Source organism: Pelodiscus sinensis, chromosome 23 (assembly GCF_049634645.1).
Source record: "Pelodiscus sinensis isolate JC-2024 chromosome 23, ASM4963464v1, whole genome shotgun sequence".
NCBI lineage: Eukaryota > Metazoa > Chordata > Testudines > Trionychidae > Pelodiscus > Pelodiscus sinensis.
The window spans coordinates 5,344,024-5,365,655 of NC_134733.1; the positions used below are offsets into that span (position 1 = coordinate 5,344,024).

The window sequence follows — 21,632 nt, forward strand, 5'->3', positions numbered from 1 at the left end:
CATGTGCCCGTGTAGCCCTCAATCCTGCTGCTGCTGCCAGGGAAGGCTAGAGGCAAAGAGCAAGAAGCTTTCCCCCCGCAGCGCTGGCTCAGTCCGGGGCTGAGGGTCCCTTGGCTGAGGATCTGGCAAGAAAGGAGCGTGAGACAAACCCAGGACAAGCTCCTGCAGCTTAATCCCAGCTCCAGCTTTGCCGCCATGGGACTGAGGCCTGGTTAAAATGAAGGGCTGGACCGGGACTGGGTTGGCTGCAGCGGAACACACGAGGCTAGTCCCGTCGGCCTCACCCACGCGCTGGCATTTGGCTCTTACAACCTGCCAGGAGGCGGCCAAAACCCCAAGGGTGGATAATAGATGGTCAGAGAAGAGCATGCAGCTGACCCGCCCTGGCCAATCCCGCCCCAGCACAGCGCAGCCAGCCAGGACCTTTTGGGGGTTGTTTATTTTTTTAAACGCTTGTTTTATACAAAAGAAAGGCATGATCCAGACAGAGCTACAGTGAGGGCAAGAACCCCAGCGCAGCGCAGTGGGGCCCCGCTGCGCCCGGAGCAACCCTAAGCCGGTTCACCCCATGCCATCAGGTCCCCATCGGCATCCAGCACACGCTCGACCAGCTTGCTTTAGTGGTATTTAGGGCTTGCTGCACTCCGCATTGCCACGGAGGCGCCTAAATCTCCATGCTTGCCAATGGGATGGCAGTTCCTAAATCCCTGATGCATTGAAACGCTGAGCGCGGCAGCCCTAAGACCCTGGCTCGACAGGAAGGCGGGATCGGGGATGGGGCTGCGAGAGCGACAGGTGTCCTGGCTGCTTGGTGCAGGCGTGGCCGAGGGGCGCTAGCACAGTGACATCCCAAGCCCTGCAGGGGGCGCCCAGGGGCAGGGACGGGGTACCACCTGCTCAAGGAAGCAGAGCGATAAAGGAGCAAGCGCCCGGGGAAGACGTGCACGTGTGCAGCTGCCTGGGAGAGAGGGGGCAGGAGCAGCATCCGTCCCCTCACTGCGCTGTCCAGGCAGCCAGTGGCACTAGCAGGGGCGCAGGCCACACTGCCGTCCAGCGCGCCGGCGTTTGCTCACCAGAAACCGGGCGTGAAGCAGAGCGGGGGCAGGGCCCCGCCCCCCCAGCATGCCGACCGTCCCCGATGGGAACGAACCCCGCACAGCTTTGGGGCCCAACCCGACACCCCCATGCCCCAGCGGCTCATGGGGCCGGGACAGGCTTCGAACTGCTCCCTGGCGCTCGCTAAGGCATAAAGCAACAGCCTTCACGTCCCCTGGCAAGCCGGAGGAGGAAGGGGAGACGGGGCAAGCGACTAAGAAAGCAGCAAAAGAGGAGGCGAGAGATCAGAAATTCAGACAACCCCTTACGCTTGGTTCTCTTGGATCCTCTACACATAACACGAGCCAGCAGCCCAGCTGGGCTGGACTGCGCTAGCTGAGTCCAATCAGACGACACTGGCTCAGTCCAGCCCGGCCGGTGACCCTTCCAATATAATAAAAAGTAATAAAAATCATAACCCCCCCATATTATGTGCACAAAATGGACTTTTATGCTGTTTCATGCACCATGTTTCCGTAGCACCATTGATTTCACGAGCACAGGGACAATGTGATTCTACTGGGGCCGCTGGAAAGTCGCTCCGAGGCGGGAGCGTTCCTCCCGGTTGGGTGGGCCTGGCCTGGCCTGGAGACAGCAGAATCGGGGCCTGTGCAGCTGCCGGGGCATGCGCCGTCCAGCCTTAGCAGCCGCCGCAGCTTCTGGCGCAGGAGGTAGCCATGGTCTGGCAGAGGCCGCTGGTGGCCAGCACGCCGCATTTGGAGAACTTGTCCCGGCACATGTCAGCTGTGGAGAGGAGGCAAAGGACCGGCCGTGAGGGAACAGGGCAAAGCTGGGGGAACGGGGCAGGAAGAGCTGCAATGGGACCTCTACAGCTGTCTCCCAGGCGCAGCTCACACAGGGAGGAAGATCTACAGTCATGGGTTCCCAAACTGGGGGGGGCGTGCCCCCCCACGGGGGCTTGAAGAAATTCCAGGGATGGGGCACGAGGCGACCCAGCCACACCTCCCTCCCCCTCAATCCCACCCCAAGTTTTGCTGCTATTTTTTGGGGGGTGGGGGGGCGTGAAGGTTTCTCAAAAATCAAAAAGGGGCGCGTGATGCCAAAAAGTTTGGGAACCACTTGACTGGCAGCGCCTTGCTGGGGAGGGGGGGATGGAGATTTCTAGGCATTCTTACACTACACAAGGACTGTGTCTAGACTGGCAAGTTTTTCCGGAAAATCATCTGCTTTTCCGGAAAAACTTGCCAGCTGTCTACACTGGCCGCTTGAATTTCCGCAAAAGCACTGACAATCTCCTGTAAAATCATCAGTGCTTTTCTGGAAATACTATGCTGCTCCCGTTTGGGCAAAAGTCTTTTTCCGAAAGACTTTTGCGCAAAAGGGCCAGTGTAGACAGCACAGGACTGTTTTCCGCAAAAAAGCCCCTATTGCGAAAATGGCGATCGGGGCTTTTTTGCAGAAAACCGCGTCTAGATTGGCCACGGACACTTTTCCGCAAAAAGTGCTTTTCCGGAAAAGCATCCTGCCAATCTAGACGCGCTTTTCCGAAAATGCTTTTAACGGGAAACTTTTCCGTTAAAAGCATTTTCGGAAATTCATGCCAGTGTAGACGTAGCCACTAGTTTTTTCCCCCCAAAGGAATAAAAATGAGCACCATTTCCACGTAGCTAAGCCCCAAACCCAACCCGCTGTGTTGAAGTGTCAGCTTTTTGTTCCCGAAAACCCAGGAAGTTGCTACAGTTGAAAATTCGGTTTTGCCCCGGTTTGTTTGCAGCGGATAGAAGAAATCCGTTCCCGCACACCTGTGGCCGGGAGGCTGGGGGCCTGGGCAGAGGGGCCAGCCTGTCACGGGAGGGCGGAGAGCTTTGCACAGTTCTCACACCTTTGTACCGACTGACGAGTGAGTCATACCCACTGCACAAGTGTCCTGGGATGGGAGGGAGGCCAACCCCCGCCCCCCTCCTTTTTAGATTCCTGCCATTCAACCAGCCTGCAGCTGCCTTACCCCCTTGCACGGGTTTGTTCACGCTGCGGCTCGGCCCGGGCTCCCGCAGCATGTCTCTTACCTCGGAGGATCTCTTCCTGGGCGCAGACTGTGCGGATGCAGATCTCCTTGTTAATTACGTACACCCGCCGCAGGCTGGCCGGGAGGACAAAAAGCAAGACCTGAGACACAATGGCTAGAGGCCTGGATGTGGAGGGCGGGGGGAGGGCCTTTGTCCCCTGCCTGCACTGGTGCCAAAGTGACCGGAATTTTCACTAGTGAACGGGGACGTCTTTGGGCGGGGGAGGGGGATTGAATGACAGCCCACCAATGGGGTTTTCCTTAATCACACGTGCAGTAGTGTTGCTGTTGCCAGAAGCGGGTCAACAGCCAAACGGGGGAGAAATCCTCCAGTCTTAACACCCAGCAAGGGCCCGTGGGAAGGTGCTGGAGGACTAGCGGCTCCGTGGGCCACCGTGGGGTTAGCGTGTGCATGGCTGTCCCGGGTGGCTTGCTAGAGGGTTGCCGTATCACCCTCTGCCTCCACACGTGGGAGGTGGGCGTGGACACGAGGGGCGTGAAAACACCACACAAACGTAGTGCAAAGGTGCACCGCAGCTCCACCCCGTCACACGCGCCCGCCGAGCAGCCCAGGCGGGCCAGTTCCCCTTTGGTAAATGCAAACCTGGGAGGCGCGGCTGGGCCGGCTCGGGAGCCACTGGGCCGGGCCCCCGCCTGGCGCTTACCTGTAGAAGCAGATCTCGTTCAGGCACTGCTTGCAGGGCTTGTGGACCGAGTAGAGCCTGGTGCAGGGATACTGCTCCTCCCGGCAATCTGCCCGGGGACAGACCGCAAGCGTTGGGGGCCGCGCGCGAGCAAAGTGTTTCGCTGGCCAGGGCCGGGCTGACTTGGGCTGCAGCCCAGGGCCTCGGCCTGAGGCAGCTGCTACTTTTCCTCCAGCCCGTGGCAAGTCCTCTGCTGTGGGCCGGCCACCGTCCCCGAGCCATGGTGCCCCCCATCCCTGCAGCGCCCAGGCCAGGGGCATGTGGGGAATCTCCGCGCGCTGTCTCCATCCTCAGCGCCAGCTCCGCAGCGCCCACTGGCCGGCCCGCACCCCCTAGGGCCAGACCTCGGGAAGCGGAGCAGGGCCGAGCCAGGGCAGGCAGGGGTCCTGCCTTATTCCCGCTGCACCACCGACCCGGAGTCACCCAAGAGAAGCGGCTCCCAGTCAACGTCTGTGCCCAGCCCCTCCTCCAGAGCCCCAGCACGCTACCCCAGCCTGGAGCCCCCTCCTACAGCCATCCTCCATCGCAGACCCTGCCCCCAACCCCCTACCCCATCCATCTCACCAGCCGGAGCTGTGCCCACTTTCACACCCCAAACCCATGCTTTAGCCCTGAACCCACTCCCACCCCCCAAGCCCGCAGGGGCCCCACAAAAGCCAACAGCCCCAGGCCTACAGGAGAGTTAATCTGGCCCCGCTGCTGACAGCTGCTGCTATGTCCCTGGGACGAGGCTCAATCCCCATTGGCACGAATGGACAGAGCCTGGCTCCTGGGGCAAACTCAGCGCTAGGGCGAGGGAGGGACCAGGGTTAACAGGCCCCTCCCCAGCTACATTTAAGGGCCCCAGGGCCAGCACGCCCCATGCCACCCTCCTGCCCTGGCTGCTGGTTCTGCCCCACCGGACTCTGCACAGGCGGGGGTAGTGGCAGGAGCAGTAATGTCCTGTCCCCTAGGATGCCAAAGAACTGCTTAGCTGAGCTGGGAAATGCAGCCACTTCTAGGGTGGCACGGCGCAGCTGTTTAACGGCCAGCAGAACAGCCGAGAGCAGAACGCGCAGCACTTTAGCACCAATTAAAACTGGATCCGGGGGGCGGGGTAGGGTTAGGCTTCCCACAGCACCGCCAAGCGCAACAGCGCCCCCTTGCTGAATGCTGGGGCAATGACACAGCTGTCAAGGCGGACCGCCCCCCCGCTGCATGAGTGCAAGCCCAGCCCCGGCACAGCGCAGGCGTCAGGCCTGGCATGCCCACAGCGCGTCTCTCAGGCTGCACTGCGGTTTTGTTTTTTTATAGACGAGGACATGCAAATGGCATGCTCATTTGCATATCTTCTTCCGATTCTTTTTGCGGAAGAGGTTTTATTGCCGCTAAAAAGCCCCATGTAGCCGGGACCAATTGTCGGGGGGAAAAACCCCTTTTGCACAAGCTCCCTTATGCCTCAGACATGGCGGTTCACAGGCTCTTGGGCAAAAGGGATTTTTCCCGACAAATGGCACGGGGATTTTTAGCAGCAAAAACAAACCCTCTTCCACAAAAGAATCGGAAGAAGCTATGCAAGTGAGTGCACCGTTGGCATAGCCTCGTCTGCCAAAAAACCGCAGTGCAGCCGTAGCTTCAGGGGCTGAGAGGCCAGCACTAGAGCTGTAATAGGGCTGGCGATTAACTGATTAACCGACAAGCAAAAGCTTATAGGTTAATGCTACCGAGCACACGCATTTCCCTCCCCCTTCCCAGGCTGCCCAGCTGAGTCCTGGCTCATGCTGGGTCCAGGACCTACCCCGGCGGTGTCTCTGCATTTAAAGCGTGTTAGGAGCCGGGCAGGCAGGTAGCCCGGCTCAGTCCTGCCTCACGGCAAGTCCAGGAGCTCAGCTCCCCCCTAGACAGGGGCTGCTGCCACCCAGCTCTCCTTCCTGGAGGCAGCGTCCCAGGGCGACAGGCAGCCGGTCCGTGAAGGGAGCTGGTTTTTAAACTGGCTCCCCTCGCGGACCCGCTCCCGCCTGGCACCTCGTGCTGCTGCCTCGGGTACAGCGGCAGCAGCACAGGGTAGCAGGGCGCTCCCCAGGAGTGAGGCTGAAGCGCACTAGCTGCCACCCCCAGGGACTATAGACTAGTCAACCAACCGATAAGAATTCGACTATTCAGTCAACCAACATGTAACATCCCTGGCTCAGACAAAACCCCCGTGGCAAAAAGACTGAGCAAGTGAAAAGCCACCGCTTGCCCTGTGTCGCCTGGGCCTGGAGGGGGACGGGCACTTGGCAGGAGACAGGCGGCTAGCACCTCAGGGGAGGGGAACAGGCACTTGGCAGGCGGCCAGCACCACAGGGGAGGGGAACGGGCACTTGGCAGGAGACAGGCGGCCAGTACCACGGGGGAGGGGAACGGGCACTTGGCAGGAGACAGGCGGCTAGCATCTCGGGGGAGGGGAACGGGCACTTGGCAGGAGACAGGCGGCTAGCATCTCGGGGGAGGGGAACGGGCACTTGGCAGGAGACAGGCGGCTAGCACTCGGGGGAGGGGAACGGGCACTTGGCAGGAGACAGGCGGCCAGCACCACAGGGGAGGGGAACAGGCACTTGGCAGGAGACAGGCGGCCAGCACCACAGGGGAGGGGAACAGGCACTTGGCAGGAGACAGGCGGCCAGTACCACGGGGGAGGGGGACGGGCACTTGGCAGGAGACAGGCGGCCAGTACCACGGGGGAGGGGGACGGGCACTTGGCAGGAGACAGGCGGCCAGTACCACGTGGGAGGGGGACGGGCACTTGGCAGGAGACAGGCGGCCAGTACCACGGGGGAGGGGGACGGGCACTTGGCAGGAGACAGGCGGCCAGCACCACGGGGGAGGGGGACAGGCACTTGGCAGGAGACAGGCGGCCAGCACCACAGGGGAGGGGAACAGGCACTTGGCAGGAGACAGGCGGCAGCACCTCAGGGGTGGCCGGCAGTTCCTGGAACGCCGGCCTCCCTGGGCAGGACGCAGCCGCTGCCAGGCCCGCAGTCGTTACCATCTGCGAGGTGATCCCGATTTTCCCTTTGCCCGGCTTTCCGCGCGGGCGGGGGCGGGGGAGAAAGCAGGCCAAACGTGGTTTCTCGACAGCACGGGGCCGTCGCACTGCGCGCAGCCGAACCGTGTTTAGCTTGGAGCAGAGCAGGGCGCTTGGCACGCTCGCCGCAGCTGGCCCGGGACCCGGCAGCAGCTGGCCTGCACCGTACCTCCGCCCCCACCCTGCCGCCACAGAGGCGGAGCCAGCTGCACATGCAGCTGCCCCAAGGCACAGCACCAGGAGACGCCGGCTTCTAACCCTCCCCTCCGCAACATGTCCACCCCCCAGCACCTGCGCCCGGCCGGAACCAGCCGCGGCGAGCCAAGGGAGGGGGCCGTGGGGGGTGGGACGGCGAGTGAGCCGGCTCCCCACGCCAAGCGCTGTGACCTGGCGCACGGGGCTGCATCCCCAGGCGGGTGTCATGATGGGCTGGCAACAGGGCCAAACAGGCGAGAGCAGAGCCACAACGTGGCGCATGGGGCCACAGAGCCACGAGTCCCCCCAGGAGAGGAGTGACAGCGGGGCCGGTTTGCTCTCCAGCCCTACTTACACCTAGAAGCCAGTAGGCGGTGCTAGAGGCCAGTGGGGGGGGGGGGGGGGGGGGTGAGAGGCCAGCAGGGGGCGCTGTTCCCCTCCACCCTTATTAGCACCACTACTGATTGGCCAGTGGGGGGGGGGGGGGACTTTTCTGGGTTGGGGGCCGCTGACCCACAGAAAAATCAGTCGGGGGCCGCTCACAAGTGAGAAGCAAAAAAGAAAAACCCAACCCCCACTGACGTGGCCCCGGCTGAGAAGGGGACGGACACTCCCCACCTTCCCCTTGCTCACCAGGTCCGCTAGTAGATTTGTGTGCTCCAGCCCCAGGGTGGGATGGCGGGGGGCTGGCGCACTAGCACAGGCTCCCCAATGCTGTGGGGGGAACCCTGAGCCTGGGGGACCAGCTCCAGGCGGTGGGGGCTGCATCCGGCCCCTGGGTCTCAGGTTCCCCACCCCTGCCCTATACAAACAGATCCGCTCCCTAACCCAAAAGCAGAGGGGTTACCAGCTGGTGTCTGTGGGGAAGAGTCAGAAACTCAGTGGGGCTTTGCCAGCTCAGCTGGCCTGTGTCGAACTCTGGGCCCCGGCACGACCGGGGGAGTCTCTCTAGGGAGAAGGTGGAGGAACCCGCCCCCCCGTTCGAGCTAACTCCAGACAGGTGCCACGCCCAGAGTCGCCCGATTATTCGGAGAAGAGCAAAGGATTGTGGGTCTTACCCAGCGGCCCAGGTTCTGTGGGTTCGGTCTCGGGAAGCTCTGCAGGGAAAGACAATAGACCAGTGTCTCTTAAACAGTGTTCTGTGGCACACCGGTGTGCCACGGAGAACAGCAGAGCTCAAAATAGCTACCCTTAAAGGGGCAGGCAACCTTTTTTTTTTTTTTTTTGTCAACAAAAAATCCTCGGTGTTCCTCATTACAAAAAATTATTGTGGCGATCCTTGGTCTTAAAAAGTTTAAGAAACACTGCAATAGGAGGAGTTGAGAAGACAGCTCCAGGTGGGGAACGGGCTGCAAACTGGTCCCACCCGAACTTCTGTCATATGGGGGTCCCGTTATTCTAGCCGCTGAGTGCATCCGAGCCTCGGAGGTGCAGCTCCTCATGACACTCCACCCGACAGGGTGGGCCATTGCCCCCACTGTGCAGAGGGGGAACCGAGGACTCGAGGAATGAAGTGACTTCCCCAGGGTCACAGAGGGAGGCTGTGGCAGAGCAGGTGGGTCCGTTCGAGGGCAGATCGGCTTGCCAGCCAGTGTGCGGCTATTGTAGACCTCTACCGACTACAGTAGGACTACCCCGATTGCCAGTGGCACAGGACTTGGCAGCCCCCCGGTTCCGAGGGGCAACGGCATCGCAACACACCTGGGGTCGGTGCGGGGATGGTCTCCTGCTGGGTCTGTTGCTGGGACTGGTACTGGAACTGCTCCTCCGGGGTGCGCTGGGTGGCATCTGCGATGGAGATGGATGGCATCTGTTCTGGTCAGGCCAACCGGGCCCCACCCCCGCCTCAGACCCCAGCCCACGCCATCCCCAGGGAGCCTTGCTTCATTGGTAAGTTTCACGCCCCCCCCAAAAATTAATTCCCCCCTCTGTTTAAATAGGGTTGACAACAACACTCCCCTCCCCCCCAAAAATCAGGAACAAAATCCTCTTTTTAAAGTGCCGCCCACTGGAGACGGCTCCCTGAACACCCGGGCCGGAGGGCTGCGTGGCAGGTGGGCTGGCTTCAGCCACGTGCTAACAGCTGCTGCTCCCATGTGCTCTGGAAGGCCTCGTGTTTATAACCGTCCCTGGCTCGCGGGCCTTCCCCCTCCCCCTCCCGTTTTCTTTGCACACCATCTTAACATCCTCAAGGGCCTATGGGGCGGAGCCTACTGGAGCAGACGGCCTGCCACCTCAAATGTGGGCGGAGCCTCTGGAAACCAGCTGGAGAGGATGAGCCAGCGGGTCAAAAGAAAGAAACCCTACGCAAGACCCACTGCCTCAAGGAGTCCAAAGCTGATGGTGCGGCCACGTGAAGGGTGCGCTGTGGACACTTTGATTTGCTGTTCTAGCCCCCTCCATTTCCTCCCCAACCCAGCAGGGATGTAGCAATGCACAATAGTAACCGGGGCAACAGATTGCATCAGAACCCCCCTGCAAGATGAGGGCGAAAGGGAAGCCAGGCTGGGAACGGTAGATTTCATACTCCCAACAAAGCCTCGGTGGCAAGTTCGGTGCATTCCCGCCGGCGCTGGCCAGCTGTGGCGAACGTGGCAGATCAGACGTGCAGATGAGAGCTCCCCAGAGCAAGCGCTTACCTTGATAGTCGTAGTAATCTTGGGTGTCTACAAAAAACCCAAAGCACAGAGAAAGGTCGCAGTTAGGAACAGCAAAGACGAGCACAGCGTGCGGAAGAAGGAAGTGAACGGTCGTTGGGCTCACTGCACCGAACCTGTCCCGCCCCGTCATCCCAGGGATGGCTGCATCTCGCCTGGGATACTGCCCCCGAGGGCAATGCAATTCCAGGGGGCTGCAGTGCACAGGAAATCCACGCCGGGGTTCACCAGGCTCAGAGGTGCTGATCACCCGCGGCAATGGGAGCTATAAGTGGTCAGCATCTCTGGAGAAAAGAAACCCAAAGGCGAAAACTTTCCTCCGCGGCAGCAGGGACGACACAGTCTGAGGGAGGAGACCGGATTGGTCAAGACACCGTCCAGAGGTCGGGTGTCAGATGTTTCAAGTTGGGCTCCCCAGATCACTAGTCGTTTGGAAACTCTTGGCCATTTGTCTCTTCCGCCCGTTTCTCAGGGGGAAAGTCCTATTCCCGTTGCTGTTTTCCAGCTCAGATTATAATCCCACTGGCTCCATCGCAATAAAGTCTGAACGTCCCTGGCTATGAGGCCATGCCTACACTAGGAGATTATTTCCGATTTACTAAATTCGACTTCTGGGAACCCGATTTTTACAGATTCCAAGTTCCATGTCCTCACTACGAGGAAGAATCGAATGCAGTCCGAGGCAGACTCCGTTAATGTGACCATGCTCCCCGGACTCCGAGCCTCAGGAAACACACTGGGGAGCAGCAGGAGGCCGAGGAATTCAAATTAGTAGCACCGGAGCATCCACACGAAGGCTGTGTCTACATTGGCATCCCTTTCCGGAAAAGGGATGCTAATGAGACACTTCAGAATTGCAAATCCACATGGGGATTTAAATATCCCCCGCGGGATTTGCATTTACATGTAGACGCGATTTTCCAGAAAATAAGCCCTTGAAAGTAGGAATAAGGGATCTTCTGGAAAAGGGCATATTTTCCGGAAAATCGCGTCTACACTGGCGCTTTTCTCCGTCAAAAACCCCGAGCCGGAAAAAAGCGGCAGCCATGTAAATGCAAATGCCGCGGGGGATATTTAAATCCCCTGCGGAGTTGCAATTCCGAAGTGTCTCATTAGCATCCCTTTTCCGGAAAGGGATGCCAATGTAGACACAGCCTAACGGTATTTCGGATTTACAAGTTCGGGTCGAGCATCATTCCTCATGAAAAGCAGGCAGTGCCAGCCTGAGCCATTCTTGCACCCCGGACAGTGGGCGCATGGCGCAGGCGTGGCCCCGCCCTCGGGTGCACAGCGCATGCGTGGCCCTGCCCCCGGGCGCGTGGTGCCCCTTTCAACTGCAATCGGGTGCCCCCCATAGGTTGGCCGGCTATCTCCCCCCTTAATCCGGCCCTGAAAGCAGGAGGATAGAGTTTGAATTCCGCAGGCGGAATAACAGGTTTGGGAGTGTAGATGCACTGCTTACAAACTCGACCATGGTGGGGTTATTTCAGACTAAGGTCCTAGTGTAGACCAGGCCTGAGAGAGCAGTACTGAGGGTGTACAGCTGCCTTTGCCTGGGCTTCCAACGTACCAGCAACACCGCTGTGTTGGACAGTTAGGGTACATCTAGACTACAGGCTTTTGTCGACAGAAGTTTTGTTGATAGATACTGTCGACAAAGAGCGTCTAGACTACATCCAGTTCTGTCGACAAAGGAAGCCACTTTGCTGACATGACAGTGTAGACGCAAAGGACAGTGTAGATTCAATAACACCTTCTGTCGACAAAACTCTATCAACAAACGGTGTTATTCCTCGTAGAATGAGGTTTACCGCCGTCGACAAAACCACTGAGTTCACTCGACGTTATGTCGAGAGAACTCAGTGGCAGTGTAGACACAGGTATAGTTTTGTCAACAAAAGTCCACTTTTGTCGACAAAACCCTGTAGTCTAGACACACCCATAACGGGGAGAGCAACCTACATAGACTTTTAGTGCAAATCTAAAGCTTTGCAGGGAGCAGATCCATCATTCCCAAGAATCAGCTTGGCACATCAGAACACGGGAGCCCACCAAGTCCAGCCGCTCTATTGCAACAACCCTTTCCCTGAAATCTCGTGAGCTACTCTGCACAGGGGAAGCAGAAACTCGAGTTAGCCAAACTGCTCGAAATGGAAGGAATTAGCCAGGCCAGAATGCAGAAAGCGGCTTTTTGTACTTGGGAGGATCCTACATTACCCTTCCCGATCACTAGGGGCCACGGGGGAACTTATCCGTTGCAAGTTTGTTGGGTGATGTAGCAGCGAGAAACATTCCGAACGGCTCCAAAGGCATCAGCGTCTTGGATAGGGTTGCCAAATATTTTCATAAAAAATCCCGAACATGGCGGGGAAAAAAATTGATTGAACAAAAAACAAAAACAAAAACGGGGGACCAAACTTGTTGAGGAAAAAAAAAAGGGTCGCTGCACCTTTAAATTCTCACGCTTCCTGCCCCCACGTCCGAGAAAAACAGAAATACATGTCTGGTATTTTCTGGGGGGTTTTACCAGACAGAAGACACAATTAGCAGACTGTCCGGGCGAAAACCAGGCACCTAGCAACCCTAATCTTGGAACACAGAACTGGAGACCGAGGAACAAGGTTCTCAAGTCGGGGGGGGGGGAGGGGGGGAGGGCGAAGGTCTCGGTGAGATATGAGGAAAAACTGTTTCCCTCAGAGGGTAGGGAAGCGCTGGGATGCCTAAGGAGGCGATAACATCATTGTCCTTGGAGGTTTGCAAGGTGAGGCTTGACAAAGCCCTGGCTGGGATGAGTTAGTTGGCATTGGTCCTTCTCTGAGCGGGGGGTTGGACTCGATGGCCTCCTGAGCTCTCTTCCAACCCTAATCTCTGAGTCTCTGCTTTCTACAGGACTCGGTTTCTCCCTGGGCACCTTGTTACCAGGGAGAGAAGGACAAATCCTGCCCTGAGAAGACCCATGGAGGTTTCTTCCAGTCCTACATTCCCATCCGTCCAAAGAGTTCAGTGAAACGCACCAGCAGTTACCAAGGCTGGTTGGGGAGAAAAGTAACAGAGAAACATCTGCAAACTGGGACCAGACTGGGGACTAGGGCAGATCTCTCCAAGCATCTGAGAGTGGGAGCCAGACGGAGGAGCGAGGAGGGAGAGGACAGGGCTGGAGAGGGACAACATGGAAAGGAATTCAGAAAGGGGACTATTAGGAAAAGCCCTTCGGGGCGGCGAGAGCAGTTGGGGCCAGGAGGGAGTGTGTGTGTGTGGAGGGATGGGGGGCAGAGGGGGAAACGTGCGTGTCAAGAAGCCACCGGGCACCACTCACCGAGCTGAGGGTCGTACTGGGAATACTGCAGCTGGTCGGGATACTGGGCTCCTTCGAGATCGTACTGTCCCTGGGCCAGGAGCGCTGCTGGGAACACGTACACACAGAAATCGCCGTGTTTTCAGGAGGGATCCAAGTATTTGAGCCTTTTAGGCCTGCCCCCCAGGCGCCTCCTATGCTCGTGACTTGGGGGGGCAGACACAGCCTAAGAATGCTGCCCCCACTGCCTATGGGATGGACACGTAAAAAGGACCCAGCATCCCAGGCACAAGCCAAAATCCAGGCAAAATCTGTGTGCTCAACCCCCCTCCCCACTGCCGCCGCCCTGCTGGCAGTGCCCCAATCCACTGGCGTGAGAAAGCGCCTGGAAATCGGTAGCTCCACGCTCCCACCAAGGGTGGCATGATCTAAACCAGACCCCTCGCAAGGCACATCTGGCTTGCACCCCCCCCTCCGGGACACCCCACTGGGGGAAATACTGGACCCTTAGCAATGGCGCCCCCTGCTGGAGGGGGAACTCCTCTGAGCAGATGAGGGGCTGAGTGTCTACGAGTGTCTGGCCCCCAATTGCTGCTTTGATAACAGGCCCTTCGCTCCCCAGACCCGAGAGTCTGGCAGGCAGGGATCGCGGGCATGGAGAGGGCTGGCTGGACAGTGGCATGGCCACCAGCCTGCGTCTGCATGCCCCACAGCCAGTCGCCGTTCCTCGGGGCTGGGAAGGCCGGCTCAGGTCGCGATGAGAATCCAGGCCCGGCTATTCAGGCTGCCCCAGTCAGGGATTGGTCGGGCTGCCTGGAGAGCAGGAAGTCTTGGGCCCGGACTCCAGGCTGACCCAACTAGTCCCAGTGCCGCACAAACAGGAGCCAGGCGGCGCGCCTGTGAGTTACTTGTCCCGCGATGGCGCTACCGAAGCAGCCTCCATGAGCAGGAGCTGAACACAGCACAGCAGGGACCCTGCAGGCTGCCTGGGGCCTGGGCTGCTCGGGCAGTACGCTGCATCGCCGGGATTTAGAGCCATGCAGATGCACCAGCTCCCGACTGCCCCCACGTGTGGATGGACAGGAATCCCTGCCCCCTGGCTAGGGGCCTATACTCAGCTCTGGCTGGATGCACTGTCCTGTCTCCGCCATCTTCCTCACTGCAGGTGGGCTCTTGAGAAGGCCTCCAATTAGCCGAGAGCATGAACATTTAGCGCCAACTGTGACCTCCGCCTCGTGGGCTGCGAATGCCGCACTAGGGTGCATGCTACCCAGAGACAGCACAACCGAGGAGCAGCGACCTGCAGAGAGCCCAGACAGTGCTAGGTCTTGAAATCAGCACGTCCGTGATCTCAAGCATATGGCCTGCAAACCGAGGGAACCCATATCCCTTTGCTTTACCCTCTCTCGGCCTTTTTGCACTGCTGGGCCGGAGCCACAGCAAGGTCTGGGGCCTGGAGCTGGCTGGTAGTTTGGTCAATATCGTCACAGAATCATAGAACACTAGAACTGGAAGGGACCTGAAGACCGTGAAGTCCAGTCCCCTGTCCTCATGGCAGGACCAAACACCGTCATTCTAGCCCCGTGGTCACCAACCAGTAGATCGCGATCTACTGGTAGATCTCAGGGGCTCCAAGAGTAGCTCTTGAGCCCTCTCTGAACTGCACACCTGCGAGGTGCATTTACATTAGATTTCCTCATGTAATGTAGGCGGGGCTTCAAGGAAGGGGCGGGGCAGTAGATCTTCGCCTGTTCTGAGACTTAAAAAGTGATCTTGGGTGTAAAAAGGTTGGAGACCACTGTTCTAGACCGTCCCTGACAGGTTCTTAAATATTTCCAGTGATGGAGATTCCACAACCTCCCTTGGCAATTTATTCCAGTGTTTAACTATCCTGACCAGTAGGAAGTGTTTTCTAATGTTCAACCTAAACCTCCCTTGCTGTAGTTTAAGCCCATTGCTTCTTGTCCTCTCCTCAGAGGCCAAGGAGAACAATTCCCTCCCCCGCCTCCTTGTGACATCTCTTAGATACCTGAAAACTGCTATCGAGTTCCCGTTCGGTCTTCTCTTATCTAAACTAAACAAGCCTAATTCCTTCAGACTTGCCTCATAGCTCATGTTCTCTGGACCTTTCATCATTTTTTTTTGCTCTTCTCTGGACCCTCTCCAATTTTTCCACAGCTTTCTTGTAATGTGGTGCCCAGAACTGGACACAATACTCCAACTGAGTCCTAATCAGCGCAGAGCAGAGCAGAGGAACGACTTCTCATGTCTGGCTCACAACACTCCCGTAAATGCTTCCTAGAATCACGTTTGCTTTTTTTCTAACAGCGTCCCTGTTGCCTTGTAAAGCACCAATTCAGGCAACGTATGAGAACAGGCCCCCACGGACAAACTCCTCATTCTTTGCCCAAACTGGCAGCTCCGTGGATGTCCTTGTGGCTAGTGCCAAGTTAAAAGCACCCTGGGCTGAGCCTCCGACAGCGTAAGATGTGGAGCCAAGTGGCCACATGAGGTCCTCTCCGCTGAATGTGCAGAGCATGCGGCACAGCCCCAGCCCCTAAAGGCCAAAGGGGCGGAGATGGAAACATACCCCCCAAAGTCACTGTGCTCATGGGGCACATGCAGCCACTGCAGACAGGGGAGCAGAGGCATGGGACGGCCAGGGCTTGGCAAACCGAGCAGGAAATTGAGACCAGTCTGCCTCATCCAGGAGTCATGGACTAACAACAGCTCCGCCTCCCCTCAGAGAGGCCCGTGTCACAAGGCAGCAGAGGAGGAAGGGGAAGTGCTGGCTGAGGGCCAGAAAGAGCAGCGCAAAGGCCAGGTAAAAATCTCAAACCCACAATGAGCACCAAATCACAGCCCATACAGCTCACTGCATAGCTGGGAAACCACATTTCTCCTCAGTGCACATGTAACTGCCACTAGGCAGACTTGAACCTGGGACCTCTGCAACTTAGTATAAGCGCCTCTACAGCTTAAGCTATAAAGCCAGCAGGAGCTGTGTGCCCACCGTAGAGGTCTCTTGTTTTTAGTTGTTGCTGTGGTCTTGGAGCCACCACCTGGGACAGTGAACCACGTTAGGGGTATGTCTACACTTGCACTGTCTTTCTAGAGAGGGATGCAAATGAAGACGTTCAAAATTGCAAATGAAGCCGGGATTTAACTATCCTGCACTTCATTTGCATAATTGCGTATTGGCGCTATTTTGAAATAACGGACGCTATTAAGATACGGTTATTTCGAGAGAAAACCCTTCTCTCGAAATAACTGGTAAACCTCATTGTATGAGGAATAAGGATCATTTCGAGAGAACAGTTTTCTCTCTAAATAACCCCGTCTTAACAGTGTCCATTATTTCGAAATAGCGCCATAACGCAATTATGCAAATGAAGCGCGGGATATTTAAATCCCCGCTTCATTTGCAATTTCGAATGTCTTCATTTGCATCCCTCTCTAGAAAGACGGTGCAAGTTTAGACATATGTCTACACTGCAGGCTTCCTGCGCAAGAACTTTTTGAGCAAGAGTTCTTGTGCAAGAGTGTTCTCTGGACCTTTCATCATTTTTTTTTTGCTCTTCTCTGGACCCTCTCCAATTGTTCCACAGCTTTCTTGTAATGTGGTGCCTAGAACTGGACACAATACTCCAACTGAGTCCTAATCAGCGCAGAGCAGAGCAGAGGAACGACTTCTCGTGTCTGGCTCACAACACTCCCGTAAATGCTTCCACATAGCAGTGTGGCTGCTCTCTTGTGCAAGAAAGCTCTGATTGCCATTTTAGCCATAGGGGTTTCTTGCGCAAAAAACCCGTTGCCCATCCACACTGGCCTCTTACGCAAAAAGGCATATTCCTCGTAGAAAGAGGAAAAACTCCTGTACAAAAAGCCCTGTGTTCTGACAATCTACTGCACTTTTTCTTGTACAAGAACGCGCTTTTAGTGTGGACGCGCTTCAAGTTTTTATGCAAAAAATTCTGCAGTGTAGACGTAGCCTAGATGCATGGGTTACTCATGCATGGAAATCTGGAGATCCCTAGCCCCAGTAGGGTAGCCGGCTGACCCATCCTGTCTGTAAAACCTCCTGCAGCTAGCCCTGCCTTTTCCTAACAACCGGACAATGGTCCCATATCGTTCTCTCACTGCTGGCCCACCCACAAAGTGTGTGGGGGGAGGAGGGGGAAGGGGGCCTAGTGGCTGAGGATGGGGGTGAGTGCGCAAGGCTAGTGGTTGGGCCGGGGGCTCCCCGTGCTGGTCCATCAGTGCAGACCCTGCTGACAGCCGGCTCTCGGCCTCCTCCTACCCCCCCACCCGTTTCCAGCTGTTTGCTGCGGTGGCTGGTTACATTCACCTCTGCTGCCCACCTATCAACCCTTAACATGCTTCCCCTCCCACTGTTCTCTCCCTGCTGTGCCCCTACACACACACACACACACACGCAGGCACGCACAGCTAGCCTGTTACTTCAACATTATTTCAAAACAACAGGCGGCTTATCTCGGCGTTTGTAACCCTCGTTCCGCGAGGAATAACGAAAGAGCCCTTGCAGGCTGGCTGTAGCGTGGACGCTCCACCGCGGCTATTTCGAAGTAAGCTCTTGTGGAGTATTTCTTCCAGAAAAGCTTATTCCAAAAGGAGCATGCGGTGTAGACACAGGCGCACACCCACGGCCCGGTGCCCCGGCTCGGATCATGTGGCTCGCCAACAGCCCGGCTGGCAGGCTCTGTCCTTTCCCCTCGGCCTTCCTGGGGAAAGCGCAAAGAGCCTTTGGCCCATGGTGCTGGCCGGGGTCGCCGAGCCCTGCGTGTGCCAAAGCCCTGCACCCGGGGAAGTCTCTCCGCCCCGCAGCTAAGCTCTGAGGGGCAGGGAGGAAGCGATTTCCAGCCAGTTTAGGACCCAACTCTGCAGGCTCCACAAGGCAGGGGCTTCACACACAGCCCCGGCGTAGGGTCCTTGGCTGCTCTGTCCTCTCCTCGGCAAAATCATGGGCCAAGCCACCCTCCCTTCACCCCCCTGCAGTTGGAAGCTCCTCCCCTTCTGCATAGTGCCTGGGGAGTGCCTGTGTCCCCCCCCAGGAGAGTCAGTACCAGGTGCTAGGAGAGGCGGGTCTGTCCCAGGGGGCCCAGCCAGGCGCGGAGGGTGGAGAGCCCTGGGTAGTGAAGGCTGGCTCAGGTCAGAGTGTCACCCCCATCCCCGTGCGAGGGAGGCGGAGGGAACGTGCGAGGGAGGCGGAGGGAACGTGCGAGTGTCACTTCTCCCTGGGCAAACCAAGCGGTAAGGTGGTGAATCAAGACTCCAGCCGCGCCCTGTTTCTTTGCAAAGGAAGCGGGGGCTCCGTCGGGTTGGTGTTCACATGAACGTTTGTGCCGCGTCGTTCTGATCACAGACGAGTGACGTCACCAGCGCCGTCCCCTCCTTCGCTGCACCCAGCCTGGCCCGGCCCTCAGTCTCTGCCCTGCTTCTGATCCCAACCAGGCTGCGGCTCCCCTTGGCTGCCACTGATCACCCAAGTCAATTCCAGCCTGCTCTAAGTGAGCCATTTGGGGGAAATCTCCCCCGCCTGCCCCAGTCGCCGGCAGAGCTCTGCCCACGGCAGCGAGAGCCCAAGTGTTGACAGGTCTCTCCACGCCTCAGCTTACCCAGCTGTTGAATGGGGGTAACAAGGCTTCCTTCTGCTTGACCTGGTTAGATTTCCAGATCCGGAGGCATGGGCATCCCTAGCATAATGGGGCCCTGATTTCAGGGTGCTCCTGTCATTTTAATGCCCCCCCACCCTCCCGCTCCTTTCCGAGGGGACACTGTTAACCCTCCCCCGCTGGAGAACACAGCCCATCTCCGACCCAGCCGGGTCTCCGAGAGGAATGCGTTGCTCTCTGGCCGCCAGCCGCAGCCGGCAGCTCCGTCACTTCCCAGAGTCTGCCCAGCCGCTCACAACCCCCATCACCATCTGCCTGGCCAGGCCCCTGCCACTGGCCTTTTATGGTGGGACATGGAACAGGCAGGGCCTGGTCTGAGCAGCATCTCCTCCCCCTCCCACCAACAAAACAGCTGGGAGAGTCTCAGATGGTGGCCACTGGGCAGCCGGGCAAACGCACGGTGGCTCCTGCTTCCCACCAGAGCTCCTGCGTGTGAGCTGGTTGGCCCTGGCCTGGGGGCGAGGTCCCAGCAGGGCGCTGCCCGGCAGGGTGAGGGGAGCGCCGGGAGCTGGAGGTGAAGGCCGATCTCCGGCGGCTTGACCAAGGCGCAGCCCGCGCGCCAGGCTGCTGCGCGGTTTGTGCGACAGGCCTGCGCGACACCTCTGCCAATCAAACCTTATGGTGCCAGGGTCTGAGCTCCCTGCCCTCCGTGCCTACAGTGGGTGCTGGCAGGGCGCCGGGAGGCCGTGCACTCACCTGGCAGACACAGCAGGACGAGACAGACGGCTCTCATGGTCGCGGGGGGCCGTGGGGAGGAGCGGAGCAGCGCAGGAGGTAGTCGGAGGAGCTTTGGGAAGGCTGGAAAAGAAGATGACGGGGGAAGGGATTAGCTGGAGGCTGGGGATGTCCTCCCTACCACATCACGACAGGTATGCTCTCTAGGTGCTGTCTGGGGTTACTGCCCAGATGCCAAGGGGCGTTCTATGCCCTCCTCTTGCTGACGGGCCCCAGGATGGACACGTTGGACTCCCGAATGGTTCCACGCAGCAGTGACAGTTAACCCTTCTGAACGCCTGCCTTTAACGTACCAGCTCCCAGCCACGAGGCTCAAAGCTACTGGAGAAAATATGAACAAAGCCCAAACTGCTCCCCATCATCCCTCCAGTACGCCTGACCAACCTGATGGCCTTTTATGACGAGATAACTGGCTCTGGGGACATGGGGAAGGCAGTGGATGTGACAGACCTCGACCTTCGCAAAGCTTTTGATACCGTCTCCCACAGGATTCTTCCCAGCAAGTTAGGGAAGAATGGATTGGATGCATGGATGGTGTGACAGCGCGTTTGGGGTTTTCCCGTCTCCTGCACCCCTGTAATGGCACGAACAGACTCCACCAGCCAGTAGAATAGAGGGTGTTTATTGCTTCTCCAGGATACAGCACAGCACAGATGTAATCTGGTTACAGGGCAGGCCTAGGATGCCTCAGCCCCCTTGAGATGGGGGAGACTGAGCCCCTAAATTCCAGCCCCTTTCCCTAGGCTGTCTCCTCCATGCTCCCAGACAGAAACTAACTAACTCCCTTCCAGCCCTGCTCCCAGCCAGGGCTCCACTCCCCTCCTTCTCATTGTTCCGCTCCCTGGGGAAGAACTTGTCAGACAGGTACAGAAGCCCCCTTGCATAATGACTCATCCCCTACCCAGCTGGGCCATGCTGCAGACAGCGGAGGTCACTCACAACCCACTGCCCAGCATAGCAACCAGCACAGTACCCCCACTACGTCACAGATGGTAAGGTGGATAGAAAGCTGGCTACACTGTCGGGCCCAGCAGGTAGTGATCAATGGCTTGATGGCTGGCTGGTGGTTGGTATCAAGCAGGGTGCCCTAAGGGTCTGTTCTGGGGCCAATTTTGTACAACATCCTTATTAATGACCTGGAGGAGGGGATGGATTGCACCCTCAGCAAGTTTGTGGATGACACTTAGCGAGGGGGAGAGGTAGATATGTTGGAGGACAGGGTCCAGAGTGACCTCAACAAATTGGCCAAAAGAAATCTGATGAGGTTCTACAAGGACAAGTGATAGAGATGCAGCCGTGTTAGTCTGGTCTAGCTGAAACAAAAGACAGGACTATGCAGCACTTGAAAGACTAACAAGATGGTTTATTAGGTGATGAGCTTTCGTGGGCCAGACCCACTTCCTCAGATCAAATTGTGGAAGAAAATAGGCACGACCATATATACCAAAGTGATACAATAAAAAAAAAGTGAACAATGCTTGGGATTCTTCCGTCCTAAGTGCAGGACTCTGCCCTTGTCAATTTCATCTGTGTTCACTTTTTTTTTTATTGTATCACTTTGGTATATATGGTCGTGCCAACTTTCTTCCACAATTTGATCTGAGGAAGTGGGTCTGGCCCACGAAAGCTCATCACCTAATAAACCATCTTGTTAGTCTTTCAAGTGCTGTGTAGTCCTGTCTTTTGTTTCAACAAGGACAAGAGCAGCGTTCTGCGCTTGGGACGGAAGAATCCCGAGCATTGTTACAGGCTGGGGGCCAACTGGCTAAGCAGCAGTTCTGCAGAAAAGCACCCGGGGATTCCAGTGGATGAGAAGCTGGAGATGAGTCACCAGTGTGCCCTTGTAGCCAAGAAGGCTAACAACATAGTAGGGTGCATTAGGAGGAGCACTGTCACCAGATCTAGAGAAGTGATTATTCCCCTTTATTCAGCTCTGGTGAGGCCACATCTGGAGTATGGTGTCCAGTTCTGGGGGGCCACATCTGGAGTATTGTGTCCAGTTCTGGGGGGCGACATCTGGAGTATTGTGTCCAATTCTGGGGGGCCCATTACAGAACGGATGCAGAGCACATGACCTACGAGGAGAGGCTGAGAGATTTGGCCTCATTTAGTTCACAGGAGAGAAGAGCAAGGGGGGATTTGAGAGCAGCCTCTATCTACCTGCAGGGGGGTTCCAAGGAGGCTGG

The 21,632-nt window shown here is 57.5% G+C and overlaps 1 protein-coding gene across 6 annotated transcripts in view; it reads right to left on the reverse strand.

Annotated features, from left to right (window-relative positions):
- Positions 1–420: 420 nt before the first annotated feature.
- Positions 421–21,632, reverse strand: part of MFAP2 (microfibril associated protein 2) — a 41,355-nt gene continuing 20,143 nt past the window's right edge. For 3 of the 6 annotated variants that reach the window (XM_014569566.3, XM_075906413.1, XM_075906411.1), the window contains exons 2-9: positions 19,408–19,509; positions 13,040–13,123; positions 9,706–9,732; positions 8,768–8,854; positions 8,125–8,163; positions 3,787–3,874; positions 3,123–3,196; positions 421–1,839 (exon numbers count right to left, since the gene is read on the reverse strand). In XM_014569566.3, the coding sequence (XP_014425052.2) occupies positions 1,736–1,839; positions 3,123–3,196; positions 3,787–3,874; positions 8,125–8,163; positions 8,768–8,854; positions 9,706–9,732; positions 13,040–13,123; positions 19,408–19,444 (540 nt within the window). In that variant the 5' untranslated portion in view covers positions 19,445–19,509 and the 3' untranslated portion in view covers positions 421–1,735. Of the gene's footprint in view, positions 1,840–3,122; positions 3,197–3,786; positions 3,875–8,124; positions 8,164–8,767; positions 8,855–9,705; positions 9,733–13,039; positions 13,127–19,407; positions 19,510–21,632 lie in introns of all 6 variants that reach the window. The other 3 variants (XM_006115105.4, XM_075906412.1, XM_075906410.1) reach the window with 1 other exon arrangement.